This window comes from Aethalodelphis obliquidens, unplaced genomic scaffold (assembly GCF_003676395.1).
Source record: "Aethalodelphis obliquidens isolate GAN/ISIS:26980383/991018 unplaced genomic scaffold, ASM367639v1 scaffold20, whole genome shotgun sequence".
Lineage (NCBI taxonomy): Eukaryota > Metazoa > Chordata > Mammalia > Artiodactyla > Delphinidae > Aethalodelphis > Aethalodelphis obliquidens.
Genome location: NW_020837964.1, coordinates 19,366,055 through 19,389,007, shown reverse-complemented (window position 1 = coordinate 19,389,007; position 22,953 = coordinate 19,366,055). Strand labels below are relative to the sequence as shown.

Here is a 22,953-nt window from a genome sequence, read left to right as displayed (position 1 = left end):
ACCAGAAGGGCACTCCAGGGTCATGGGACACTTCCGGGTTTGGGGTGAGGCCACGAGGAGAGAGTAGAATTAGGCCTTAGACTTCTAGCTTCGAGACCAGGGAGGCAGGCAAGGGAGAGGCTTGCTCTGTTGACTCCCCCCTTCCATTCTCATGCTCAGGGCAAACCTGTCCCCAGAGTGGCCCTCAGCAAATGCTGCTCCAGCACAGGGCCAGACACAGTTTCAGCCCGGCTGGCACCCCTGGCCCAATCTGGGGGCCATTTGCTCTCTCCATGTTTCAGGAGATGGTGAAAAGAATAGTGTCTGGAGGACAGTGTTTGCCCAGCCTGGGGGCAGGTGGCCGCAGGGAAGTAACGCTAGTAATGCTGCCCCTGAAGGCAGGTAAAGGGCCTGGGGCAGATGTCTGACTCCCCCTATGATCTAAGAACTGTCATCACCCCCATGTTACAGATGAGGAAGATGAGGCTGGGGGAGGTTAAATAGGCAAGTGGCCAAGCAAAATTTGAAGCTGGATCTGTCTGCTAACTCTCCTGCTCTACGCCAGAGCACTGAGCATAGTGGTGAACAAATAGGCCTAATACGACTGGCCCTGCCGGGGATCTTAGCACCCCACCGCCACCTCCCAGGGATGGTGACGCCACAGTCCTGGCGCTGCAGAGGACTTGAGAAATGGGAGCTGATTTTAAAATAATTATCCCAAGGCCGCCAAGATTCCTCATTCCTTACATCCTTCCACTTAATTCATTTATTTTTTTTTTAATTTTTATTTAGTTATTATCTTTGACTGCGTTGGGTCTTCATTGCTACGCATGGGCTTTCTCTAGTTGCAGCGAGTGGGGGCCACTCTTCGCTGCAGTGTGCGGGCCTCTCGTTGCGGTGGCTTCTCTTGTTGTGGAGCACGGGCCCAGGTACGTGGGCTTCATTAGTTGTGGCACATGGGCTCAGTAGTTGTGGCTCACGGGCTCTAGAGTGCAGGCTCAGTAGTTATGGCTCACGGGCTTAGTTGCTTCGCGGCATGTGGGATCTTCCCGGGCCAGGACTCGAACCCGTGTCCCCTGCATTGGCAGGCAGATTCTTAACCATTGCGCCACCAGGGAAGCCCCATTTTTTAAATTTAAAACTGTTTGAAACCAAAGTGGCCTCCTTCTGTTATAATTACAGTGCAAGGTTTGACCCTATTACATCCAATAGGGATGGCCAACCTCAAGGGACATAGGACTGGGTCCTGAATCCTCATCCATGGCAAGATTGCTTCCTGGAGCAAATGCTGGGCACATTTGGGGTACCCAAGACAAGCTCTGCTCGCTCCCAAGATCCCAGAGAGGCCCTCCCAGGGCAGCCAGGTGACCCTCTAAGAGATCTGGACTGGAGGGCCCAGGGGAAGGAGTGGCGGAGGAAAGTAATAGATGTGGGAGATCAAGAGGTACAAAGTTCCACATGCAAAATAAATGAGTCACAGGTACGAGATGTACAATGTGAAGAACATAGTCAAGAATTATGTAATATCTTTGTATGGTGACAGATTGTAACTAGACTTAGAGCAGTGATCATTTTGAAATGTATCGTGATATCGAATCACTATGTTGTGTGCCAGAAACTAACATAGTGATGTAGGTCAATCATACTTCAAAAACAAACTCATAGAAAAAGAAATCAAATTTGTAGTTACCAGAGGTGGGGGTGTGTGGATAGGGGGGATTGGATGAAGGCAGTCAAAAGGCACAAAACAGTTATAAGATAAATTAGTACTAGGGATGTAATGTACAACATGATAAATATAATGGACACTACTGTAAGTTATACATGATAGCTGTTAAGGGGTAAATCCTAAGAGTTCTCGTCACAAGGAAAATTTTTCTATTTCTTTAATTTTTTATCCATATGAGATGATGGATGTTCACTAAACTGATTGTGACAGTCATTTCATGATGTATATAAGTCAAATCATTATGCTGTACCCCTTAAATTTATACAGTGATGTATGTCAATTATATCTCAATAAAACTGGAAGAAAAAAACAAAAATAAAATTTAAAAATAATAAAAATCTTATATAAAAGAAAAAAGTATATTTCATTTGAAGAATATATTTTAGTTGACTCAGTTATATCCAAAATATCTTACCATTTTAACATATCATCAATATGAAAAATTAATGAGATATTTTACATTATTTGGGGGACTAAATTTCTTTTAAAATTAATTAATTAATTTACTTTTGGCTGCCTTGGGTCTTCGTTGGGTTGCGCGGGCTTCTCATTGCAGTGGCTTCTCTTGCTGCGGAGCACGGGCTCTAGGCTCGAGGGCTTTAGTAGTTGTGGCTCTCAGGCTCTAGAGCACAGGCTCAGTTGTAGCACATGGGCTTAGTTGCTCCCTGGCATGTGGGATCTTCCCGGACCAGGGCTCAAACCCATGTCCCCCGCATTGGCAGGCAGATTCTTAACCACTGAGCCACCCGGGAAGCCCTGGGGACTAAATTTTTGAAATCCAGTGAGTATTTCACACTCACTGCACATCTCAACTCAAATTAGCCACATTTCAAGTGCCCAAGAACACATGTGGCCAATGGCTACCAGATTGGATAGCATAGCCCAAAACAGATGTCACTCTTTGCAAGGCCATCTGCTAGCAAGGGGTCCAAGCAGGCCCTCTGGCTGGGCCCAGAGCCAGACAACGCGATGGCAGGAATGAGTCAGATCTGCTCCAAGCCTCTGTCCTCTACAAGGGCATTCTCAGAACATTTGATACCAACTTGGCTCCCTCTGTCAGGGCCTCCCTCCTCCAGGAAACCTCCCGAACTCCCCACCTTCCTCCAGCCTGGCTGGCCCTGTCCCAGGCCACCCTGCAGGACCTTTGCTGTTCCACTGGGAAAAAGGCCAAGACCCTCAGGAAGGAACTGATCGCAAGAGACTGTCAAGAGTTGGGGGAGGTGGTAGTGTCCCTGAGAAGGATCCTGGCTTGGTTGAGGAGACTTGACTCATCTGGGAGGTCTTCCTGGAAGAGGGGCCCAGAGCAAAGTCGTTGGCGTCCCAGCGGAGGCACAAAAGCCTCAGCAGCAGTGAACATTTACCAGACAGAGAGGAGGGAGGCCTGGCTCTTGCTCAGCATGTATCGACAAAGAGGAGATGTGTGGTTGGGGACACAGGGGTCCCCAGGCTCTGGAGGCCTCAAATGCCAGGCAGGAGTTTGCCCTTACATCCAGGGACCATGAGGAGCCACTGGAGGGCTACAGCAGGGGCTAAAAGCCTCCCAGATTGGAGGAAGAAAACTCTCCCTGAGGCTCAGAAAGCACTGGGCATCTTGGCCTGAATTCACCTTCTAACTCGGGGCTCAAGTGCAAATGCTGTCAGGTGCAGTTCATAAGCTCCTCCTGCTGCCCCTCCCTGGCCCCGCTGAATGGACTCATGCCCGTGCCCTGGCAGTTCCTGGTTTGGCAGTCTGTGAGTCTAATATAAATCCTTCCAGCTGCAACCCAAATGCTGTCTTCAGGGGCATGTGAGGGTGAGCTGCTGGCTCTTTATTCCCACTGAGCTGCCCTACTGGGACAGGCATTGCAGGGAAGGCATGGGGACACAGGCACCCCGGGCTCAGCTGGGCCCCCATGTGTCTCTCGGGTCTTCAGAAAGGGGCTCTTTCTCCTGCTCCTCCTCTCTCCGCTCCTGCTCTGAGTGACAAGTTGTTGATTGCTCTGGGCACAGGTGTCTGGGCACAGGTGTCTCACTGCCCTGTCTCTCCGGTTGCCCAGCCTCTGGGGGAACTGGGGGGTGGTGAATTCTTGCTGCTGCTGCTTCTCCTGAGTGTTCAGGAGTAGAATTTGGGGGTATACCTTTTTCAGCCAGAGGAAGCCATGTCAGGGATCAATAAATTGCTCAGGGAATCCCAGAGCATCCAGGCCTCGAGGATTCCTGGTCTGACCCCACTCTACAGATAGAACAACTGAGGCCCAGACACAGAACAGAGTCTGCTGAAATAAGTTGGTGGGAGAGGTAGGATTTATGACCCCTGGTCCTGTGCTCTTCACCCATCACGAGAGCCTAATGTAGCAGAAAGACCCCTACACAGAGTTACTCCCTGCTTGCCTATCCTGGAGCCTGAAATCCTGCCATCTGAGCTTCAGTGCTCACAGTTGAGAATGGTTCTCTGATGAAAGGCAAGTGGCCCTGGAAGGTGCACACAGTAATACCTTACGGGGGGAATGACTTTATCACCTCCTTTTCAGTCTGCTCTGTGATCTCTTCTCTTGGCCTTGGTTTCTCCATCTGTAAAATGTGTTAATGGGAGGCCCAAGGGGCTTAAGGTAGGACTTGAGGGAGGAGAGAAAGCAGATTTCCCAGAGGGAGAGTCAGGTTGTGACCGAGTGGGGGGCTGACAGCTCTGGATCTCAGGATGCAGGTGACCCCCTGTGCCCCCTAAACTGAAAGGGGACATAGTGCTGGGACAAAACTGCAGGGACAGATGACCAGAAGAGCCTCCCATGACCCCCAGGACCTTGCCCATCAATGTGACGGGAGAATACCTGGGATGAATTTCCTCCCAGCCCGATGTAATGGGAGCTCAGAGCTAGATTCGACTGATTTACAGAAAATAAAGGCATTTAATGTGTTTACCCAAGTCCATGAACTATGACCACTGCAACACGAGGTCTGTACTTTAGGAGAAGTCAGTGTTTGGAAATGGTCTCTCCTAGGAGAGAAGAGCTCAAATGGCATAATTTCAGGCAGGGGCAGGTGAGCTGAAAAGATATTATGGGGGCAGCCAAGCCTTCAAAGCCTTGGCCCCAGCACTAAATCCAGAAGCCTGTGGTTTCTGGGAGCAGCAGAGGGGACTGGGGGGGTCCCTTACCCCGTGCAGCTCAGATCGGCCAGGTACAGTTGCTCACACGCGTCCTTTGACCCTGGGCTGGGGGTGGAACGCTGAGCACCAACCTGGTTGCTTTAGCTGGCGCCAGTGGCAGTTCCGGCAAATCTGGGAGCCGGGGTCGGGGCACAGCAGCCAGCTCTACAGTCTTTGGGGCACCTGCCTTGATCCCAGTGCCCCCTGAGGTCAGAGGTCATGCTGAGGAAAGAAAGTCAGGTGTCAAGAGCTACCAACCCCAGCCAACTTCATTAAGCCTTGCTGTAAGTTAAGACGCTTAGAGATGGGCCCTCAGCGCCCACACAAGACCTCGCCACCATGTCAGGAAATGCCAGGCTTTACTTCCTTCTTTATCTGTCCCTCTTCACACTGACACCCAGGAGAACTGGGGTTGTGGCCGTGGGAACAGAAAAAGGAAGAGCCAACGTTTAGGGTTCCACTATCAGACCTGGAGCCCCTAAATCCCAACGTTTTACTATAGCATATTTTAAGATTTATGGAAAAGTTGAAAAAATACAATGAATAGCCATAGACTGGCCACCCAGGCTCCCCATTTTATCACTTTTGCTCTCTCCCACTCTCTTTCTTCATATATACATTTTTAAAATCTCTTTGAGAATAAGTTGCAGCCATGACACCCTTTCACCTCTAAATACTTCAGTGGTTTTTCCTAAAAACAAAGACATTCTCTTACATAACCACAGTACAAGAATCAAAATCAGGAAATTAACACTGTTACGTTGCTATTATCTAATCAATGTACCTTATTCAAATTTTCCTCACTGTCCCCATAACGTCTTTGTAAACCCCCCAAATTCCCAGACCATGCATTGCATTCAGTTGTCCAGTCCCTTAAGTTTCCTTTTCTCTGGACAAGTTCCTCAGTGTGTCTTTGTCTTTCACATCCTTGATATGGTTGGAGAGCACAGGCCAGTGATGTAGTAGGATGTCCCTCAGTTGGGTTTGTCAGGTGTTTTCTCTTGAAGAGACTCGGGTTATGTACTTTTTGTGGGAAGATCACAAAACAGTCCCATGTTGCTTCAGCACATGATATTGATTTGTCCCATTACTGGTGATGTTAACTTTGTTTTTTGTTGTTATTTTTAAATGGAAGCATAACATATATACAGAAAAGTACATATAGCCAATGAACTTTCACAATCTGAACCCACATGTGCAACCAGCACCCAGATCAGCAAAAGCATGTTTCCAGCACTCCATACCCCCCAAGTCCTCATTACGTTCCTACCTCCCCAAAGTAACCACTGTCCTGACTTTTAATAGCATAAATTACATTTGTCTGGTTTCAAACTTCAACTAAATGAAAGTATTTACTTCAGAAACATCCTTGGTTTCTGGATTTTTTGCTCATAGTATGTTTGTGAGATTCTCAGAGCCTCCTTTTTAGAATAATAAACGCCATGCCTCCCATTATGAGCCTACAATGAAAATTGAAGAAAATATAACTTATCTCTACACATAATTTCAAAAAATCAGTGTAACACTTTAGTTGTAGTATAAAGCACAGTCATTTATAATGCATAATAAGATATATTTATATATACAAATAATATAATTTTCAATAAAGTGATATGTGTGGCAGTATGTAAATGCTGGGGCACAAGGATGTAATGAAGTCTTCCTGTGTTTGCGTCCATACTCAGAAGCCCTATAACATGGCAGCTACGAATGCATTCCAGGCAGAGGAGCACGAGTATTGTTGCCATCATGGTGAGACTTTTCTATTTGGTGAACAACTTCTGGTAAAATACCAAATGACACAAAGTATGATAATTTGCTACATATTAAACCTGTGCAGGCATTACTTTGTACTTCCAAATAAAATGGAACAAGGTTGTAGACTCCAATGGAGATAAACAGATTCTTCACCTGTTTGAACATCCAGGTGAGATGTTTGAAGGTGGGACAAGACTCAGACAATCCTTTGTTGTGTGAATCTATCCTGTAGGACTCCTAGCACCCTGACCACCCCAAATGCCAGGGTCTCCTCAGCCATGTGACAACTGACCCCAGATTCTCCAAATGCTTTCTGAGGTGTTACCACAAGTCTAGGGGACAAATGGGGAGGTCATCTGGGGGTCAGAGAACCACAGGGTGTGCACCTGGGGGGGCGTAGGGTAGAAGGTTGGGCGTGACCTGAAGGAGGAGGGGGCATGGATGAGAGCACTGATGGGGTTTCTAAGGTGGGGCCTCCCCGTGGCCAGCTCCTGGGTAGCAGGCTGGTCTCTGGGCATGGAGGATCGGGGACCCTATGTGGACCTTGCTACCCATCCCCCAACTCCTCCCTCAGAGGATGCCACCAGGGCCTACTTTCCTGGGCCCTGCGTGGACATCTGCTCAACTGCTCTGGATCTCTCAGGAAGTGCACCTCCCAACAGACATGGGGGCCCCATCATCTGTAGCTGGGGACCTCTGGGGACCTCTCTGGGCTGAAAAGCCAGTTAAGCCAAACACCAAAAGGATTATAGGACCCTCACCTGTGTAATCAGATATGAAAACAATACAATATGATACTAAACTGACAGGTAACTATAAAGAAGTTAAACATAGTTCTGATTTCTCCCATTATGCTTTTATTTTAATAAAATATTAAATAAAAAATTATTTTAAAGCACCTTCCTTTGGTGACCCTGAGAACATGCTCCATGAGCCTGCGGTGTGAGCGACCAGTGAACACAATCCATGGACTGACTCATTTAATTAAACCCAATACCTTCTGAGGTGGGCACCATTCTTATTCCCATTTGGCAGATGAGATATTGAGGATAAGACTGATTAAGACACTTGCTCTGGGTCACAGAGCGGGAGTTGCCGGGATCAGCATTGGCCAACATTCAGAGCCAAGCCTGAGCCACCACTCTGTAAGCCCCTTAAAAGGCATTCAGCCTCTCCACCACTGACTGTCAGTTCCTGGCACTAAGCACTGTGGAGGGATGTACACACACACACTCAGGTGCTTCCCACAGTGTGTTTACGCCTTACGCCCCCTGGTGGCCATGTGTAGCTTGGTCTTTGGTCCATCCCAGCCAGTGATCACTAGCGGGGGCCCAGCCCAGCTGTGCTGGCAAACAACCTTGCCCAGCAGGTTACTACTTGTTAAAATATTTTTTGCTGTTGTTTGTGCTTCTGCTTCACTAGCATCCTAAGCTCTTGCTTCCTCTGCTGCCCAGGGGGTCCAGCACTGGGTGGAGTAGGCAGCTGGTCAGTGCCACTGAGACCACTGGGCTACTGGGGAGAGGGCATGCGTGAAAGTCTGAGACAGTGGTCCCACTGTTCCCCAAAGGTATGGAGGATAGAGGAGGGCATTCCAGGCAGGGGAACAACAGGGACAAAGGCCTGGAGGCAGTTACATGGAACTGAAGGTGAGCATGGAAAAAAGCTGAATTAAATTTGACCCAGTCTCCAGCAGAGTCTGGGGGCGGAGGTGCCCTGATTACAGTGACAGGTCCTAGTTCTTTAGACAGAAATATTTCTGGAGCCAAGAAAAGGAGGACAGCTCTGCTTCAACACCCCACATACTGTCCCCTGCCCCCATTCTGTAGTCACAACACACCTGGGGGGGGTCACCCCGACAACATACATGGGAATGGCTGCCCCCATTCAGCAGATGGAGAAACAGAGGCTCTAAATTCACCCGAGGCCCCTTGCCCAAGTCATGTGTCCAATCAATGGCAGAGCTGGGGTTCTTGTGTCTGCCCAACCCTAGGCCCAGCCTCTGAAACTACATTACACGGGGTGCGCTTTCAGAGGCAAAAGAGGCTCTTGTCTTCTGAGAAGGCAGGTGTAAAAAGTACTGAGGGGCTTGGCATTTCATAAATGAGTCCCAAGGCCACAGTGCCACACTGGTCCTTAGCAGGGAAGAAAAAATACCCAGTCCACAGCACTGTTGGCAAGTAAGTAATGTAAGTTGGTGCAGCCACTATGGAAGACAGTATGGAGGTTCCTCAGAAAACTAAAAATAGAATTACCATATGATCCAGCAATCCCACTCCTGGGCATGTATCCAGACAAAACTCTAATTGAAAAAGATACAATATGACCCAGCAATCCCGCTACTGGGCATATACCCAGAGAAAACTGTAATTCAAAAAGACACATGCACCCCAATGTTCACTGCAGCACTATTTACAATAGCCAGGTCATGGAAGCAACCTAAATGCCCATCGACAGACGAATAGATAAAGAAGATGTGGTACATAGATACAATGGAATATTACTCAGCCATAAAAAGGAACGAAATTGGGTCATTTGTAGAGATGTGGATGGATCTAGAGACTGTCATACAGAGTGAAGTAAGTCAGAAAGAGAAGAACAAATATCGTATATTAACGCATATATGTGGAACCTAGAAAAATGATACAGATGAACTGGTTTGCAGGGCAGAAATAGAGACACAGACGTGGAGAACAAACGTATGGACACCAAGGGGGGAAAGTGGCAGGGAGGTGGGGGTGGTCGTGGGATGAATTGGGCGATTGGGATTGACATGTATACACTAATATGTATGAAATGGATGACTAATACAAACCTGCTGTATAAAAAAATAAATAAAATTAAATTTAAAGATAAAAAAAAAAGATACATGCACCCCATTCACAATAGCCAAGACATGGTAACAACCTAAATGTCCATCAATAAGTGAATGGATAAAGAAGATGTGGTACAGGACTTCCCTGGTGGCGCAGTGGTTGAGAGTCCGCCTGCCGATGCAGGGGACACGGGTTCATGCCCCGGTCCAGGAATATTCCACATGCCGCGGAGCGGCTGGGCCCGTGAGCCATGGCCGCTGAGCCTGCGCGTCCGGAGCCTGTGCTCCGCAACAGGAGAGGCCACAGCAGTGAGAGGCCCGCGTACTGCAAAAAAAAAAAAAAAAAAAAAAGATGTGGTACAGATACACAGTGGAATACTACTCAACCATAAAAGAGAACAAAATAATGCCATTTGCAGCAACATGGATGCAACTAGAGATTATCATACTAAGCGAAGTAAGTCAGAAAGAGAAAGACAAATACCATATGATATCACTTATACATGGAATCTAAAATATGATACAAATGAACCTATCTACAAAAGAGAAACAGACTCATGGACATAGAGAACAGACCTGTGGTTGCCAAGGGGGAGAGGGTTGGAGGAGGGATGGAGTGGGAGGTTGAGGTTAGCAGATGTAAGCTATTATATATAGAATGGATAAACAACAAGGTCCTACTGTATAGCACAGAGAACTAAATATATTCAATACCCTATGATAAACCATAATAGAAAATAATATTAAAAAAGAATGGATATATATGTATAACTGAATCACTTTGCTTTACAGCAGAAATTAACACAACATGGTAAATCAACTATTCTTCAATTTTTAAAAAATCCTATAGGAAAAAAAAACAAACCCAGTCCACAGACTCCCAGCCTTCGACAAGAAGTGGGGTGTTCAGATAGAGGCTTCAATTGTCGCTATTGCCTGATTAAAGTATATTTGATTTGTCATGAGTGTGGTTGAAATGCACCAGCCCTGCATTGCCCACTGGAGGACCAGGTTCAGAAAAGACGCATACATTGTTAGCATCCACGAAGATGAAGTTCCTATTAAGTTATAGTCTTTACCTAAAGATGGCTAAACAAAAACACAGCATGGTGAGAGGGTACCCTGTACAGTGTACAGGGGCTCTCTCTCTGGCTTTGGAGAAGCCTAAACTGGTCCCTCAGGCTATCAAATATAGATAAGAAGCTTCTAGGAATGTGGCTTGGCTGAGAGTCCAGAGGCCAAGGCCCAGACTCCTCTTAGCCACAAGCTTAAAGGAGAACATGCGGAAGTCCGTTCAGGTCTTCGGACTCTATTTTGCTCTTCCAAAAATGGATATATGGGCATCTCACAAAGTATATGTGTTCTGCCAGATGTGACTAGATTTTACAGCAAAAAGGAGGTTCATGGTGAACTGTTTTGAATTGCTGCTATGAAGTTGGATGAATTTCTTTTACTGCACAATTTTTCAGCACCTTGACTAAGCCATTGTTCATTGTGAATCTCTTCCAGTGCAGGGTAGTATGGATGTGGTCCTCTTCTCTCAGAATATTTTCTGGGATTATGTTCCATGGAGCACACTTTAGGAAAGCATGGGTGAGATGCTCCTTCAAGTTCTTCCCAGCCCTGGCCAAAGGCTTGGAGATGAGACAGGCAGACATGGCTATAAAATTCAAGCCCTTCCCTTGGTTAGCAAGGCCAGGACCTTTGTCCCTGCTATTTTCTCTCCATCAAATGCTTTCTCCCAGATACTGCCAGGCTCACTCCCTAACTTCCTTCAGATGTCTGTCCAAAGCTTATCTTATCAGATAAAACTTCCTGATTCCCCATCTAAAACATCAGGTTCCTCCAGGACCCTGTCCTATCCCCAGCTGCCTCTCTTGCCCCTGAACAGCCCCTACCAAGCCTGTGCTGTGCCTTCTTCCTTCCTACTCCCATGTGTAATTATGTCGGATAGACATTATTGGGGTTTTTCTGATTATTAAATACATGCTGCCTGTTAAAAACATTTTTTAAAAAAGGAAATAAAGAAATAAATGGACTGGCAAAGAATGTGAAAGTTCCTGCAGAGATAATCATTGTTAACTGCTGGCATGTGTCCTACTAAACTTTTCTTTGCCCGCAAAGGCATGTGCAAAGAGAAAGCGGGGGTGGGGAGAGATGCAGAAATAATTGCTGTTATTATCAAATGCCTTCTCTTCTTTGTTGTTATCTGGTTTTTCCATCTGAATTCTGTCCTGGTCAATAGCTCCTTCCTGGACTTTCCAACCTGAGTCTTGGCTTCCTGTTGGGCGTTGGGGGTGTGCTCAGGCAAACGTGCTGACATTCCACCTCTGACCCTGCCTGAAAGGGGCGCCCTGGGATCTCAGGGCGTGGCCTCCACAGGAGGGGCGAGAGAGCATTCAAAGTTGCCCGGAGGACTATTGTTTCACAGGGTAGCAAAGGATGGAGCTGCAAGGGAAAGAACAGGAAGTGTGCTTCTGGGGGGCTCCAGGTCGTCTCCCAACTTCCTCTTGCTTCCTCTTCCCCACACTAGGCCCCTATTGCTGTTCTTCTACTTCTCTCCAGATTTACTTTCAAGAAGAGATACGTCATTGGCAACCTAGAGTACAAATGACAACTCCAAGGGCCACACAACTGCCCTCTCCAAGTAGTTCTACAGAGACTCCAAGAGAGGAAATGACTGGCCCAGGATCACATAGCAAGTAGGTGGCAGAGCTGGGCCTCACGCTTGGGACTCCAGGGTGATGGAAAATTCTGAGCTTGCCAGTTAATATGGCCTGAGTGAGAATGGGTGTGGGACGGTGGTGGCAAAGGGAATGATTGAGCGTCACAGAAGAAGCTGCCCCCTGGCCTAGGTCATCACAGCCCTGGCTGCAGCTGTTCCATCAGGCAGCTGAAAAGGATTGACTTGTGTTTGGAGAAGCCTTAAAGAGACAGAAACACAGGTCGTATTTCCCCTCAAAGGCTCTGCCCATCTTCTACTGAAGGGCAATCTTAGGTTGACTCTAGAAGCTAGGAGCTTAACATAACCATTCTGAGGCCTCCTGATAAACTGGCAAGTCTGTCAGTGCTGTTGCTTCAGAACAGGTTTAAGAGGGCTGAGGCAGGGCTTGTATTTTTCAAAAATTCCCAAGCCTTTGTCACGAGCATCCTCAAGACTTGCTAAATATGTCCCTGAGTTTGCTCCTCTGCAGGGATTGGTAACCATTCCCTCTAAAGGAAATGGAGGTGGTGTGTGTGTGTGTGTGTGTGCATGTGTGTATGTGTGTACGTGCCCGTGCGTGATCAGTTTGGGAGAGGACAGTGCCAGGGAAAGCCACCTGCTTGGTTAAAAGGTGGTGAAGTTAAATCACTTGATTTAGGATGGCACAAATGTGCTCAGATCAGCAAGAAGGCTTTTCTGGGCTTATTCAGCTGCCTTGGGCAGCAATGATAACACAGAAACATTGCAAGGGCAAGCTCATGTTGGCAAAGAAGACATCTGAGGGTTTTTTTGTTTTGTTTTGTTTTTTGGCGGCATGCAGGCCCCTCACTGCTGTGGTCTCTCCCGCCACGGAGCACAGCCTCTGGACGCACAGGCTCAGCGGCCATGGCTCACGGGCCCAGCCACTCCGCGGCATGTGGGATCCTCCCAGACCGGGGCACAAACCTGTATCCCCTGCATCGGCAGGTGGACTCTCAACCGCTGCACCACGAGGGAAGCCCCATCTGAGGTTTTTTATAAACTCTCCCAGATATCAGGCCAGATATGGTTTTGACAGTTAGACAAAAACCTTCTGCCACCATCTCAATTCCTCCTGACACAAGATCATCCTCAAATCCAGCTTTCCTAACATTCCATAGATGGTCTTATCTGCATTGCTAGGGAATCAGGGGACTTGGCCAGAATCATCTAAGAGATCTATCTCCCTACCCCCGCCACTCCTCCGTTTTTAAAATACAGTTTTGCTTCTTTTTTTTTTTTTTTTTTTTTTTGCGGTACGCGGGCCTCTCACTGTTGTGGCCTCTCCCGTTGCGGAGCACAGGCTCCAGACGCGCAGGCTCAGCGGCCATGACTCACGGGCCCAGCCGCTCCGCGGCATGTGGGATCTTCCCAGACCAGGGCACGAACCCGTGTCCACTGCATCGGCAGGCGGACTCTCAACCACTGCGCCACCAGGGAAGCCCCTGCTTTTTTTTTTTTCTAATTATACAAGATATTATACAGATGGGGTAATGTGTATTTATTGTAGAAAATTTGTAAGGTTTGCCTTTGACTGCCTCTGTAGGATAAATTAGAAGAAGTAGAATTAGTGGGTCAAAGATCTGTCCATTGGGCAGCCTCAAATTACACTCCCACCTGCCAAGATAGCAATGCCCACTCACCAACATTAGGTATTAATCATGTTTTAATGTTTGTCAGGTTGACTGAAATCAGTATCTCATTTTAATTCACATTTGCTTGGTTTTGAGTGAGACAGAGTATTTTTACATATTTTCTTGGAAAATGACAGCTGAGCTGCTGCTTTCCCTTTCTCAGGGCAGAGATAAGTCCTTTTCCTTCATTTTTTTTCTAATAAGACCTTGTGACAAGGAAGCCTTGGGAGACTGGATAGGGTTCTTGGGCTAGCCATCATGTATAGGGAAACTAAGCTGGTTATACCCTTTAAACAAAAGTTCCAGTGCACACAAAATCCTCAAGGGTGCATTTTTACTTTGGAAGTGCTGTGTGTGTGGTAACTTAGAAACTCAGTGGTTTCAGACAGCAGAGTGATGTAATATTCTCAGGAAAGTGTGGTGAGGGCAGCCATCTGTGTGTCCCCTGCCGTTGGCCCAGGGCCTGACATATCGTAGGCACCCATAAGCTGTGCTGCCTCTGTGCTGAAGGATAACCTTCTATAACCCCAAATGGACTATCTATACAAAATAATAATAATTGTACCCATTTATTTAGAATCCCTTGGAGTTATTTTTAGTTTAAGTACGAAACAGCCATCTTAATATCCAGGAAGACAGATATTGCAAATTCTTACTTACTGGTAGAACTTCCGGAAAGGGCCGAGGGTGAGTGGCGGTATGAATATCATATCAGAGGCAAGTCTGACAGGAGCTGTTTTATGGCAGCCATGTCCTTGGATCCAGGTGGGCTGGCCAGGCTCCCCAGGTAAGCCAGTGTGTCTTCCTTCCAGAAGACCACCTTTTCAGGGTACTAAGTGGCCTTTTCTGGTCGTCTCCTATTTTTCTCTGCCTCCAGGGAAGACTGCACTTGATTTATCAGAGATAATAGATGAGTTCTAGTAAAGCAATTCCAGCAGGCCATAACTGGAATTCCACAATGGAAGGGACTGAGGAAATATCTGGTGTCCTGGTTCTCAGCCTTTCTCAACGTACCAACCACTAACTATTGTGGTAACCATCAGTGGCCATGCCAATGTAATTGTCAGTTCAAGGCCCAGTGGTTGGTGGGGAGCCAATGAAGACTTTACAGCAGCAATTTGAGCTGTAGAAGGGTCACCTACCTGATCTGTAGAAGCAGAGCAACTAGGGCTAAGTTGAAGTCACAGGTGGGGAGACCAGATGAGAAGGTTGCAGTGGAGTGGGAGGGTAGCTGGAGGCAAATAGTTGGATTGGAGAGATATTTAGGAGGTGAGATGAACAGGATTAGATAACAGACAGGAGACGGGTGGGGGTGACGGAAGAGGAGTCAAAATGACTCCCAGGCTTGGGGCTTGGGTCTCTGAGCAGATGATGGGGCCGTTACTGGGTTAGGGGAGGAGAGGAAGAGCAGGTCTGGCAGAAAGATGAATTTCAGACAAGCTATGTTTAAGGTGTACATAGGGCCTCCAGAGGGAGGCGTCCAAGTGGATATAGAAGGGTGTGGCGCCTGGGAGAGGGGTCTGAACTGGTCAGCACAGAAATGGAGAGGAAGCCGTGGGGTATTATTAACAACAGTGAGGAATGGGAGAGGTTGCTCGGTTTGGGGTGCGCAGAACGGGGAGGGGGGGTGTCACGTGGTGGGGGTGCTCAGCCACAAGACTGCCTGGTCCCGAAGCCGGCCCCCGAGCCTACCCAAGGTCAGAGCCTGAGGGGGGTGCGGGTAAAGGTTGGGTAGGATGGGCGGGGGAGGGGGAGGAACCAGATTGGGCCCCTCTGGATCCCGCCCTCTCTCCCTCCTCAGCCATTGGGCAATTACGCTGTCAGTCACGTGCCCGCCTCCACGGATGAACCAATAAAGGGTGGCGAGAGGATGCTTCCTTCTCTAGCTGGATCAGCACAAGAGGTCCCTTCAGGGAGGTGAGTCCGGGGTGGAGGCAGCTGCGGCACCGTAGGCTGGCGCAGAATTGACTGACGGACCCGGCGGCTTTGGCGCAAGCGGGTGAGAGGAGGACCAGGGTGCGATGTAGGGAAGGGGGTGAGCGCGGGATGTGAAAACCTCTAACCTCGCCGGGTCCGCTCCGGCCCGCAGCATCGGCTCACGTGATGGGGTGGAGAGTGGAGGTGAGGTGAGGGGGCGGGCCCGCGGCGGACGGGGAAGAGCCTTGGTCACAGCTACGGTCACCCGTCTCGCGCGCACGCGCCACGTGGGTTCGCGGCCTTGCTCAGGGCCTTTGGCTGTGTACCGGGACTTCCGCAGTAGCTGTTTTAGCCCTCGGAGTACCCTCTGTGAGCTCAGCATCTCAACTGAATTCTCCTTTTTTATAGACCCGGAAGCTGGGGCTCAGGGACGTGGCCGCGCCAGGGTTTGAGGGAGATAGGGCTTGTTGGACTTAGGAGGCCGCGCTCTTTCTTATCTGTGAGGCTTGACTTTGGGATCTGTTTTCTTTAGATACGCGAAATTGTCTGGGTCCGGTCTGCGGCAGACCGCCTTGCGTCGGGCATTGCCGCCTGGCTTCTCTGCAGGGCTGGGGGTGGGGTTGCGGGGCGCGGGGAGGCGCCCTCTGCGCGCCCTGCCCGACCGCACCAGTTCGTAGTTCGGCGGGGTGGGCTGGGGAGAGGGGGCGGTCCTCAAGTGTGGGCGCTCTCCACACCCCAACAGACAAACTTGAGGAGGGCAGGATTCATAAACGAAATCTGAAAACACGTGGAAACTCTCCTCCCGGGTCACCAGAGAAAATAGAAAATAGAGCAGCTTTTTTTTTTGTCTAAGGAAAAATACCACCAGAGGCTGTTGAAAGTGCTAGGAAACTGCTTCCTTCATGCCCTTGTGGAGGCAGATGTGAACCTTTTGGAACTCAGTTTGGCAATATGAGTCTACACCCTTTGACCTACTGATGCCAGTCTTGGGAAATAAGTAGGTTAAAACCTAAGTAGGGGGGCTTCCCTGGTGGCGCAGTGGTTGAGAGTCCGCCTCCCGATTCAGGGGACGCGGGTTCGTGCCCCGGTCTGGGAAGATCCCACATGCCGCGGAGCGGCTGGGCCCGTGAGCCATGGCCGCGGAGCCTGCGCGTCCGGAGCCTGTGCTCTGCAACGGGAGAGGCCACAACAGTGAGAGGCCCGCGTATCACAAAAAAAAAACCCTAAGTAGGGGAAAGGTTGAGGCGTTAGGCGTTGCAGTTTGGTATTTTATAAGTAGAGACACAGTGGAAACAACCTCTAATCCCCAATGATACACCTAATGATAAAAGTAATAATACCTTTTTTGGAGCCGAAGGGTTATATTTCTTTAAACCATCACAAAACCGTATGAAACTAATATTCCCATTCCACGGATGGACAACTGGAACTCAGGCAAGTGAAGCAGTGTGTCTGCTGCTAGACAGCTAGTATCATACCTAGTGTGCTTTTGGGCCTCTGAAATGGCCATGTTTAGCCACTGTTTGAGGCATTCATTTACATACATGTAGAACAAGCTCTGGCCAGTTTTATTAAAGAAACTTTGCATGATTTACTTGTCACCAGTTTCTTCTGGCTTGTTTCTAATCATCACCTGGATCAGTGTACATACTCTGTAGTATTTTCCTCATGCTGTGCCCAATTCAATATTATTGCCGCTGTAGTGATGGACACCAGTTTTGGCCAACATGGTGTAGTACTCTAGTTCAGATTTCCTCAAGGCTGGGCCGTTGTTGGCGAGGAGGACCAGGTTCACTTTGCCTTGTCTGATCATCTTCAGAGTCTGCTTGTACCCCAGCACATACTTTCCACTTACCATAACCAGCTGGAGCCTAGAATTGATCTGTCTCCGGCGACTTTTCCATCTTCTTTGCTGCCACCATCTTCCTGGTTTACGTGCTGGATGGCGTCCAACAGAAAGCAGCCACCAAGATAGCTGGGGAGCAAGAAAGAGCTTATATTTAAATGAACACTTAAAGCCTACTGGGGAGAGTGAACGTGGGAGCTGGGCACAGGGCCCTGGCAAGGGAAAGGATTTGGGAAGGAGGAAAAGGTGGCCTCTGGGGTAGCCCTCAGTGACTCTTTAAGATCAGAGAGTGTTTAAAAACCCATTTTCTGAAATGTGATTATATATTATAATGGGAGGTGTGGAGACTTGCTTAAGTATTTTGAGATTGTTTTCAGAAGTCATTATTTTTAAAAAATTAAATTTAAAACTTTCTTAAACTCAAATTTTCAGGTTTAAAAAAAACCCTTTTTGCTGAAGGAACGCATTCGCTCATACAGTTTCAGAATGTCAAGTACTGTGTCCTACTGGATTTTCAATTCTGCAAGAAACAGCATTGCCACATTACAAGGGGGACAACGTTTATATTCAAGATATGCCTCAAATAGGATTAAATCAAAATGGAGGCTCTTTCCCCAGGGGCCAGTCACCCTAAAAAACAATGCCTCATGTGGTGGCATTGCTCTGCAGAAAGCCTATAGACACACATCAACAGAGGAAGATGATTTCCACTTGCCGCTCAGCCCTGAGCAGGTAAATGAAGTGCTGCGAGCTGGTGAGTCGGCCCACAAGATTCTTGACCTTGACAGTGGAGTCCCAAGTTCGGTGTTGCGGTTTGAGAGCAACCAGCTGGCTGCCAATTTCCCAGTGGAGGACCGGGGAGGTGTAGCCACCTGCCTGCAGACCAATGGGCTGATGTTTGGTGTCTTCGATGGACATGGTGGCCACGCATGTGCTCAAGCGGTGAGCGAGAGGCTCTTCTACTATGTGGCAGTGTCACTGATGTCCCAGCAGACGCTGGAGCAGATGGAGGGGGCAATGGAAAGCATGAAGCCCCTGCTGCCCATTCTGCAGTGGCTCAAGCACCCAGGGGACAGTATCTACAAGGATGTCACGTCAGTGCACCTTGATCACCTCCGTGTCTACTGGCAGGAGCTGCTGAACCTGCACATGGAAATGGGGCTGAACATTGAGGAAGCATTAATGTACTCCTTCCAGAGGCTGGATTCTGACATCTCGCTAGAGATCCAGGCCGCCCTGGAAGATGAGATGACCAGGAACCTTTCACTCCAGGTTGCTTTCTCAGGGGCAACAGCTTGCATGGCCCATGTCGATGGAATTCACTTGCATGTGGCAAACGCTGGTGACTGCCGGGCCATCCTTGGTGTCCAGGAGGACGATGGCATGTGGTCTTGTCTGCCCCTCACCCGGGACCACAATGCCTGGAACCCAACCGAGCTGTCACGGCTAAAGAGGGAGCATCCTGAGTCAGAGCACAGGACAATCATCATGGACAACAGGCTGCTGGGTGTCCTCATGCCCTGCAGGGCCTTCGGGGACGTCCAGCTGAAGTGGAGTAAAGAGCTGCAGCGCAGTGTCCTGGAGCGGGGCTTTGACACCGAGGCCCTCAACATTTACCAGTTCACCCCCACACACTACTACACTCCACCTTACCTGACGGCCAGGCCTGAGGTCACGTACCACAGGCTGAGGCCCCAGGATAAGTTCCTTGTGCTGGCCTCTGACGGCCTGTGGGATGTGCTGGGCAATGAGGATGTGGTGAGGCTGGTGGTGGAGCACCTGGCTGAAGTGTGTCGGCACAAGCCAGACCTGGCCCAGAGACCCGCCAACCTGGGACTCATGCAGAGCCTGCTGCTGCAGAGGAAAGCCCAGGGGCTCCACGCCACCGACCAAAACGCAGCCACACGTCTGATCAGATACGCCATAGGGAACAACGAGTACGGGGAGATGGAGCCTGAGCGGCTGTCGGCGATGCTGACATTGCCAGAGGACTTGGCAAGGATGTACAGGGATGATATCTCTGTCACTGTGGTGTATTTTAACTCAGACTCGATTGGTGCATCTTACAAGGGGAGTTAAGAGTCTCCCATCCTGTTGCCAAGGTTAACTTAAATGCTCTTCTAAGACATGTTCACTTACTCTTAAACTGGCTATTTAGACCTTGTTGTTAAAGGGCAGGCAGATGTAGCTTGCTTAATAATAGATTAACGTGAGAGAAGAAACAGCCTAGGATTAAAAACAATAGTAGTGATTTTATGTCCCTGCATGTTTTGGTCACCTCTTCTACGCAGAAAGGGTGGAACACAGAGACCGTAGACTTGGCTGGGGCTCGTGTAACCCAAGTCCTTTTATAAATACACTGTTGTTAAACTGTCAGCCTGAGCCTGCGAAGTATAAAATGAATCATGATTCTAAGGATATGAAGAAGTTCAGGATCTTAGGAGGTCTTGATACAAAAATCTGCAAAGTTGATAATTCTCAATTCGTAATCTAGACTATGAAGGGAGGTTTTGTTTCTTTTTTATTTTGAAGTTCCTAAAGACCTAGGTTTACAAAGCATATTACAGGATACTTTTCTATGCAATATTCTAACTTTTTTGTGTGTATGATTTTACTTGTGAAAACATTTTGTAATGCTGCATTCTAGTTCCGATTTAGTTTATTTTAAAATTGAGTCCTCAAACTTGCAAACAGGCCTGCTCTAAGTGAGCATGCTTGGAATGAGTTTTCTTGGTTTTCAGCTGAGGGTGAAGGTGGCCAGGCCTCTGAACCGGCTGAATTTATTTGTGCAGCTTTCGGACCTTTCCACTGAGTCCCACCCCCTGAACCTTTGAGCCATGCTAGGAGGTTACTTCTGTCTGAGCCTTAACTCCTTTCCTGCATTAATAAAATTTCCTCCAGGGTTTAGTAAATCTCTGCAGATTTACTCATAGCACTTAACCTTTCTGATTATACCTCTCAGACATTCTTCTAATTCCACCTAATGTTCCTTCCCCCTCTGCTATGCTGAACTCCCTCACCCTGCTGCTGACTGTGCAATACTGTCTAGAAAGAATGCTCCCAATTCACATGGTTGCAGGGAAGGAGAAAATTCAAGATTGCATGTGGTAATTGTGACAGACAGTTTAGGCAGGACTGCTTATACAGTGGATTCTAGACTTAAAATTCAGCCTGAATCTGGAGAGGTAAAAACATGAAGGACCTGAGAACAGTCACTTAGTCTCCCTAGCTGCATCCCGAGGGGCAGTGGGGAAGAGGGAGGAGTGAGATTTTTCAGATGGGACACTTGCCTATAGACTGTGGGATAAATGGCCATTGCTACTCCTCAGGAACTAGGCCTTATTTAATATAGGAGTTGGGGCAAAACCAAATGTAACCTGTACTGGCTTCTATGGGCTGCACAGTCTGTGTTTATTTGAAAATTAAACCATGTGGATCCTTTCTGGGGGGATGAATTTCATGTTCTGAATTGCTGTAGCATTTAAACAACAGGAAATGTGTCCCTAAATGGAAACACAAATATAATCCCACAAAAACTGACACTTTTTATGTTCCTGCACTGTCTTCATTGATCGCTCTCCTCACCCCCTTTCGTACTGAAAGGAAAGCAAACAGCTAGGTTTGACTTCCACATTTTTGTCCACATTCAGGACATTCAAGTGTTGAGAAACTTCTAGCCTGCGGATACTTCCCTGTGCATTTACTGATATGGCTTCATCTAAGAAATTCTCCTTTGAGTGCTTAAGCCTTGGTCCTTTTATTCTGAAACTATTAATCTTCCTTCTGATCTCCTAGATCTTCAGAAATAAAACGTGAATCCCTGTCATTCAGCTTGCATGACGGTTTGTTACTAGAGCCTGCTTGTCTGACACCCTTGTTCTTTATGCGAGCTAAACCCTGGTGCACGCTCTCATTTACCGGGATTACAGGGTCTGAATCCTGTTTTGGAGCCTAGCTTGGGTCATAAATATAGCTGATTAAGTAACCTGTGTGACAGTTGAGAGAATACAGACTTCCCACCTGTTCCTTCAAGGGTATCTGTGTTTTTTCTCAGCCTAATAGATTTCCTGCTTTCTAATTGGTATATTGAGAGAGAGGAAGGGCTGGTTTCTTGTCTGCCTTTTGCCATTGTGAACTCTGTCTGCTCTTGCCATGAATGCTCCACGGAGCAACTCCTGGTTAAACCCCAGCATGTCTGATTCCCTGACCACAGTTCTGCTGTCACTGGCCTTCCTGAGGCACATGGGCTACCACTTGAGGACACTTGGGATTTGAGAGGGAGTTGGTGGTACTTTGTCAGGTCTTCCGAAACACTTATCATTCCTTTTATGTAAAGATTCTGATATTGAGACTTCTGAAATGAACTAAAAAAATGAGATTGAATCTTTAATGTTTAGGATGTCACTTTTGAATAAAGTATGCTTTGGTGCTTTAAACAGCATATTTACTGTTTTAGGTAAGAAATGGTAATATTGGCATGTTTTAGATATTGTTTTTTATGTAAATAATACAGTTCTCCTGATTCTGGGGATTGGTCAAAATGGATAGAGAAGTTCTAAATTCAAGTTAGCGTGCTAGGTCAAGTTAACTTATTCAGTTTTCTGAGACGTTATTTGTAACATTAAAGCTAATTTATTATAATGAAAGTGTAAACTTTGAGGTATGTTAATATATAAACATATTTTTCCCAAAAGTACGATTGGCCTAAAAGATCAAGTGGGTTAAGACTTAGTTTAGACACAACTGAGCTGACACCTTTTATATGAGGGAAATAGAAACAACTCAAACTTGAATTAAAGAATAGAATAATTAATTGTATAGAACACGACAGTGTATTCAGAATGAGTCTAGCTTGACTCTTTCATCCATCAGCCCCTAGTGACCTATTTTTCGGTTTGACAATCTTGGGGAAACCTTAACTTCCCAGGTTAAATCAGGATATCCTGGAACTGAGCTATCCTAGTTTCATTGTTAGTGGTTCATTTGTCGCTGAACATGACTCCCATAGCAGAGAATGCCCGGGTGTGGCTTTGAGGCTGGGGAATAAAGGCTGGTGGTACCGCTTTTTCCTGTGAGCTGCCACGTGTGTTACCAAGTGGAAAACACACATGGACTGCAGTGCGACTGTCTACTGAGCAGGCTGAGGCTCTGTTCCCGATGCCTTGGGCACCTGACGTTTAGTTTAACTGGCCTCCTTGAAAATATTTCTTATCAAACATTTACTTGGAAAAATTATTAACCATGTTCTTTAGTATTTACTGACATTTGTATTGTAAAGTGTATACCAATGTTTTTTTGACATTGATTTTCTAACCATGAGAGAGATTTAAATGAAATTTGTAAATAAGAGAGGAAAAATGAGATTTGGTTTCTTTTGTTTTTGAATATTCATATTTTTAAGGTCCTTAGGGTACTAGATTAGGCCAGCCTTT

The 22,953-nt window shown here is 47.4% G+C and overlaps 1 protein-coding gene and 1 pseudogene across 5 annotated transcripts; one reads left to right on the top strand and one right to left on the bottom strand.

The window, feature by feature from the left end:
• Nucleotides 1-15,620: 15,620 nt before the first annotated feature.
• On the top strand, nt 15,621-22,882 carry PDP2 (pyruvate dehydrogenase phosphatase catalytic subunit 2). Of its 5 annotated transcripts, none has more exons than XM_027119679.1 (2): nt 15,621-15,675; nt 17,954-22,882. In XM_027119679.1, exon 2 carries the CDS (start codon nt 18,008-18,010, stop codon nt 19,598-19,600), a length of 1,593 nt encoding a protein of 530 aa, XP_026975480.1. In that variant the 5' UTR covers nt 15,621-15,675; nt 17,954-18,007; the 3' UTR covers nt 19,601-22,882. The 5 variants fall into 5 exon arrangements, with proteins under 5 accessions (XP_026975480.1, XP_026975478.1, XP_026975482.1 ...); XM_027119677.1 differs by having other exon boundaries at nt 15,656-15,757; XM_027119681.1 differs by lacking the exon at nt 15,621-15,675 and adding an exon at nt 15,751-15,774.
• Nucleotides 17,226-17,935, bottom strand: LOC113627228 (60S ribosomal protein L30-like; annotated as a pseudogene).
• Nucleotides 22,883-22,953: the final 71 nt, after the last annotated feature.

Excerpts from the sequence above, each read along its gene's own strand:
- PDP2 (XM_027119679.1), top strand. The coding sequence starts at position 18,008 with ATGTCAAGTACTGTGTCCTACTGGATTTTCAATTCTGCAAGAAACAGC.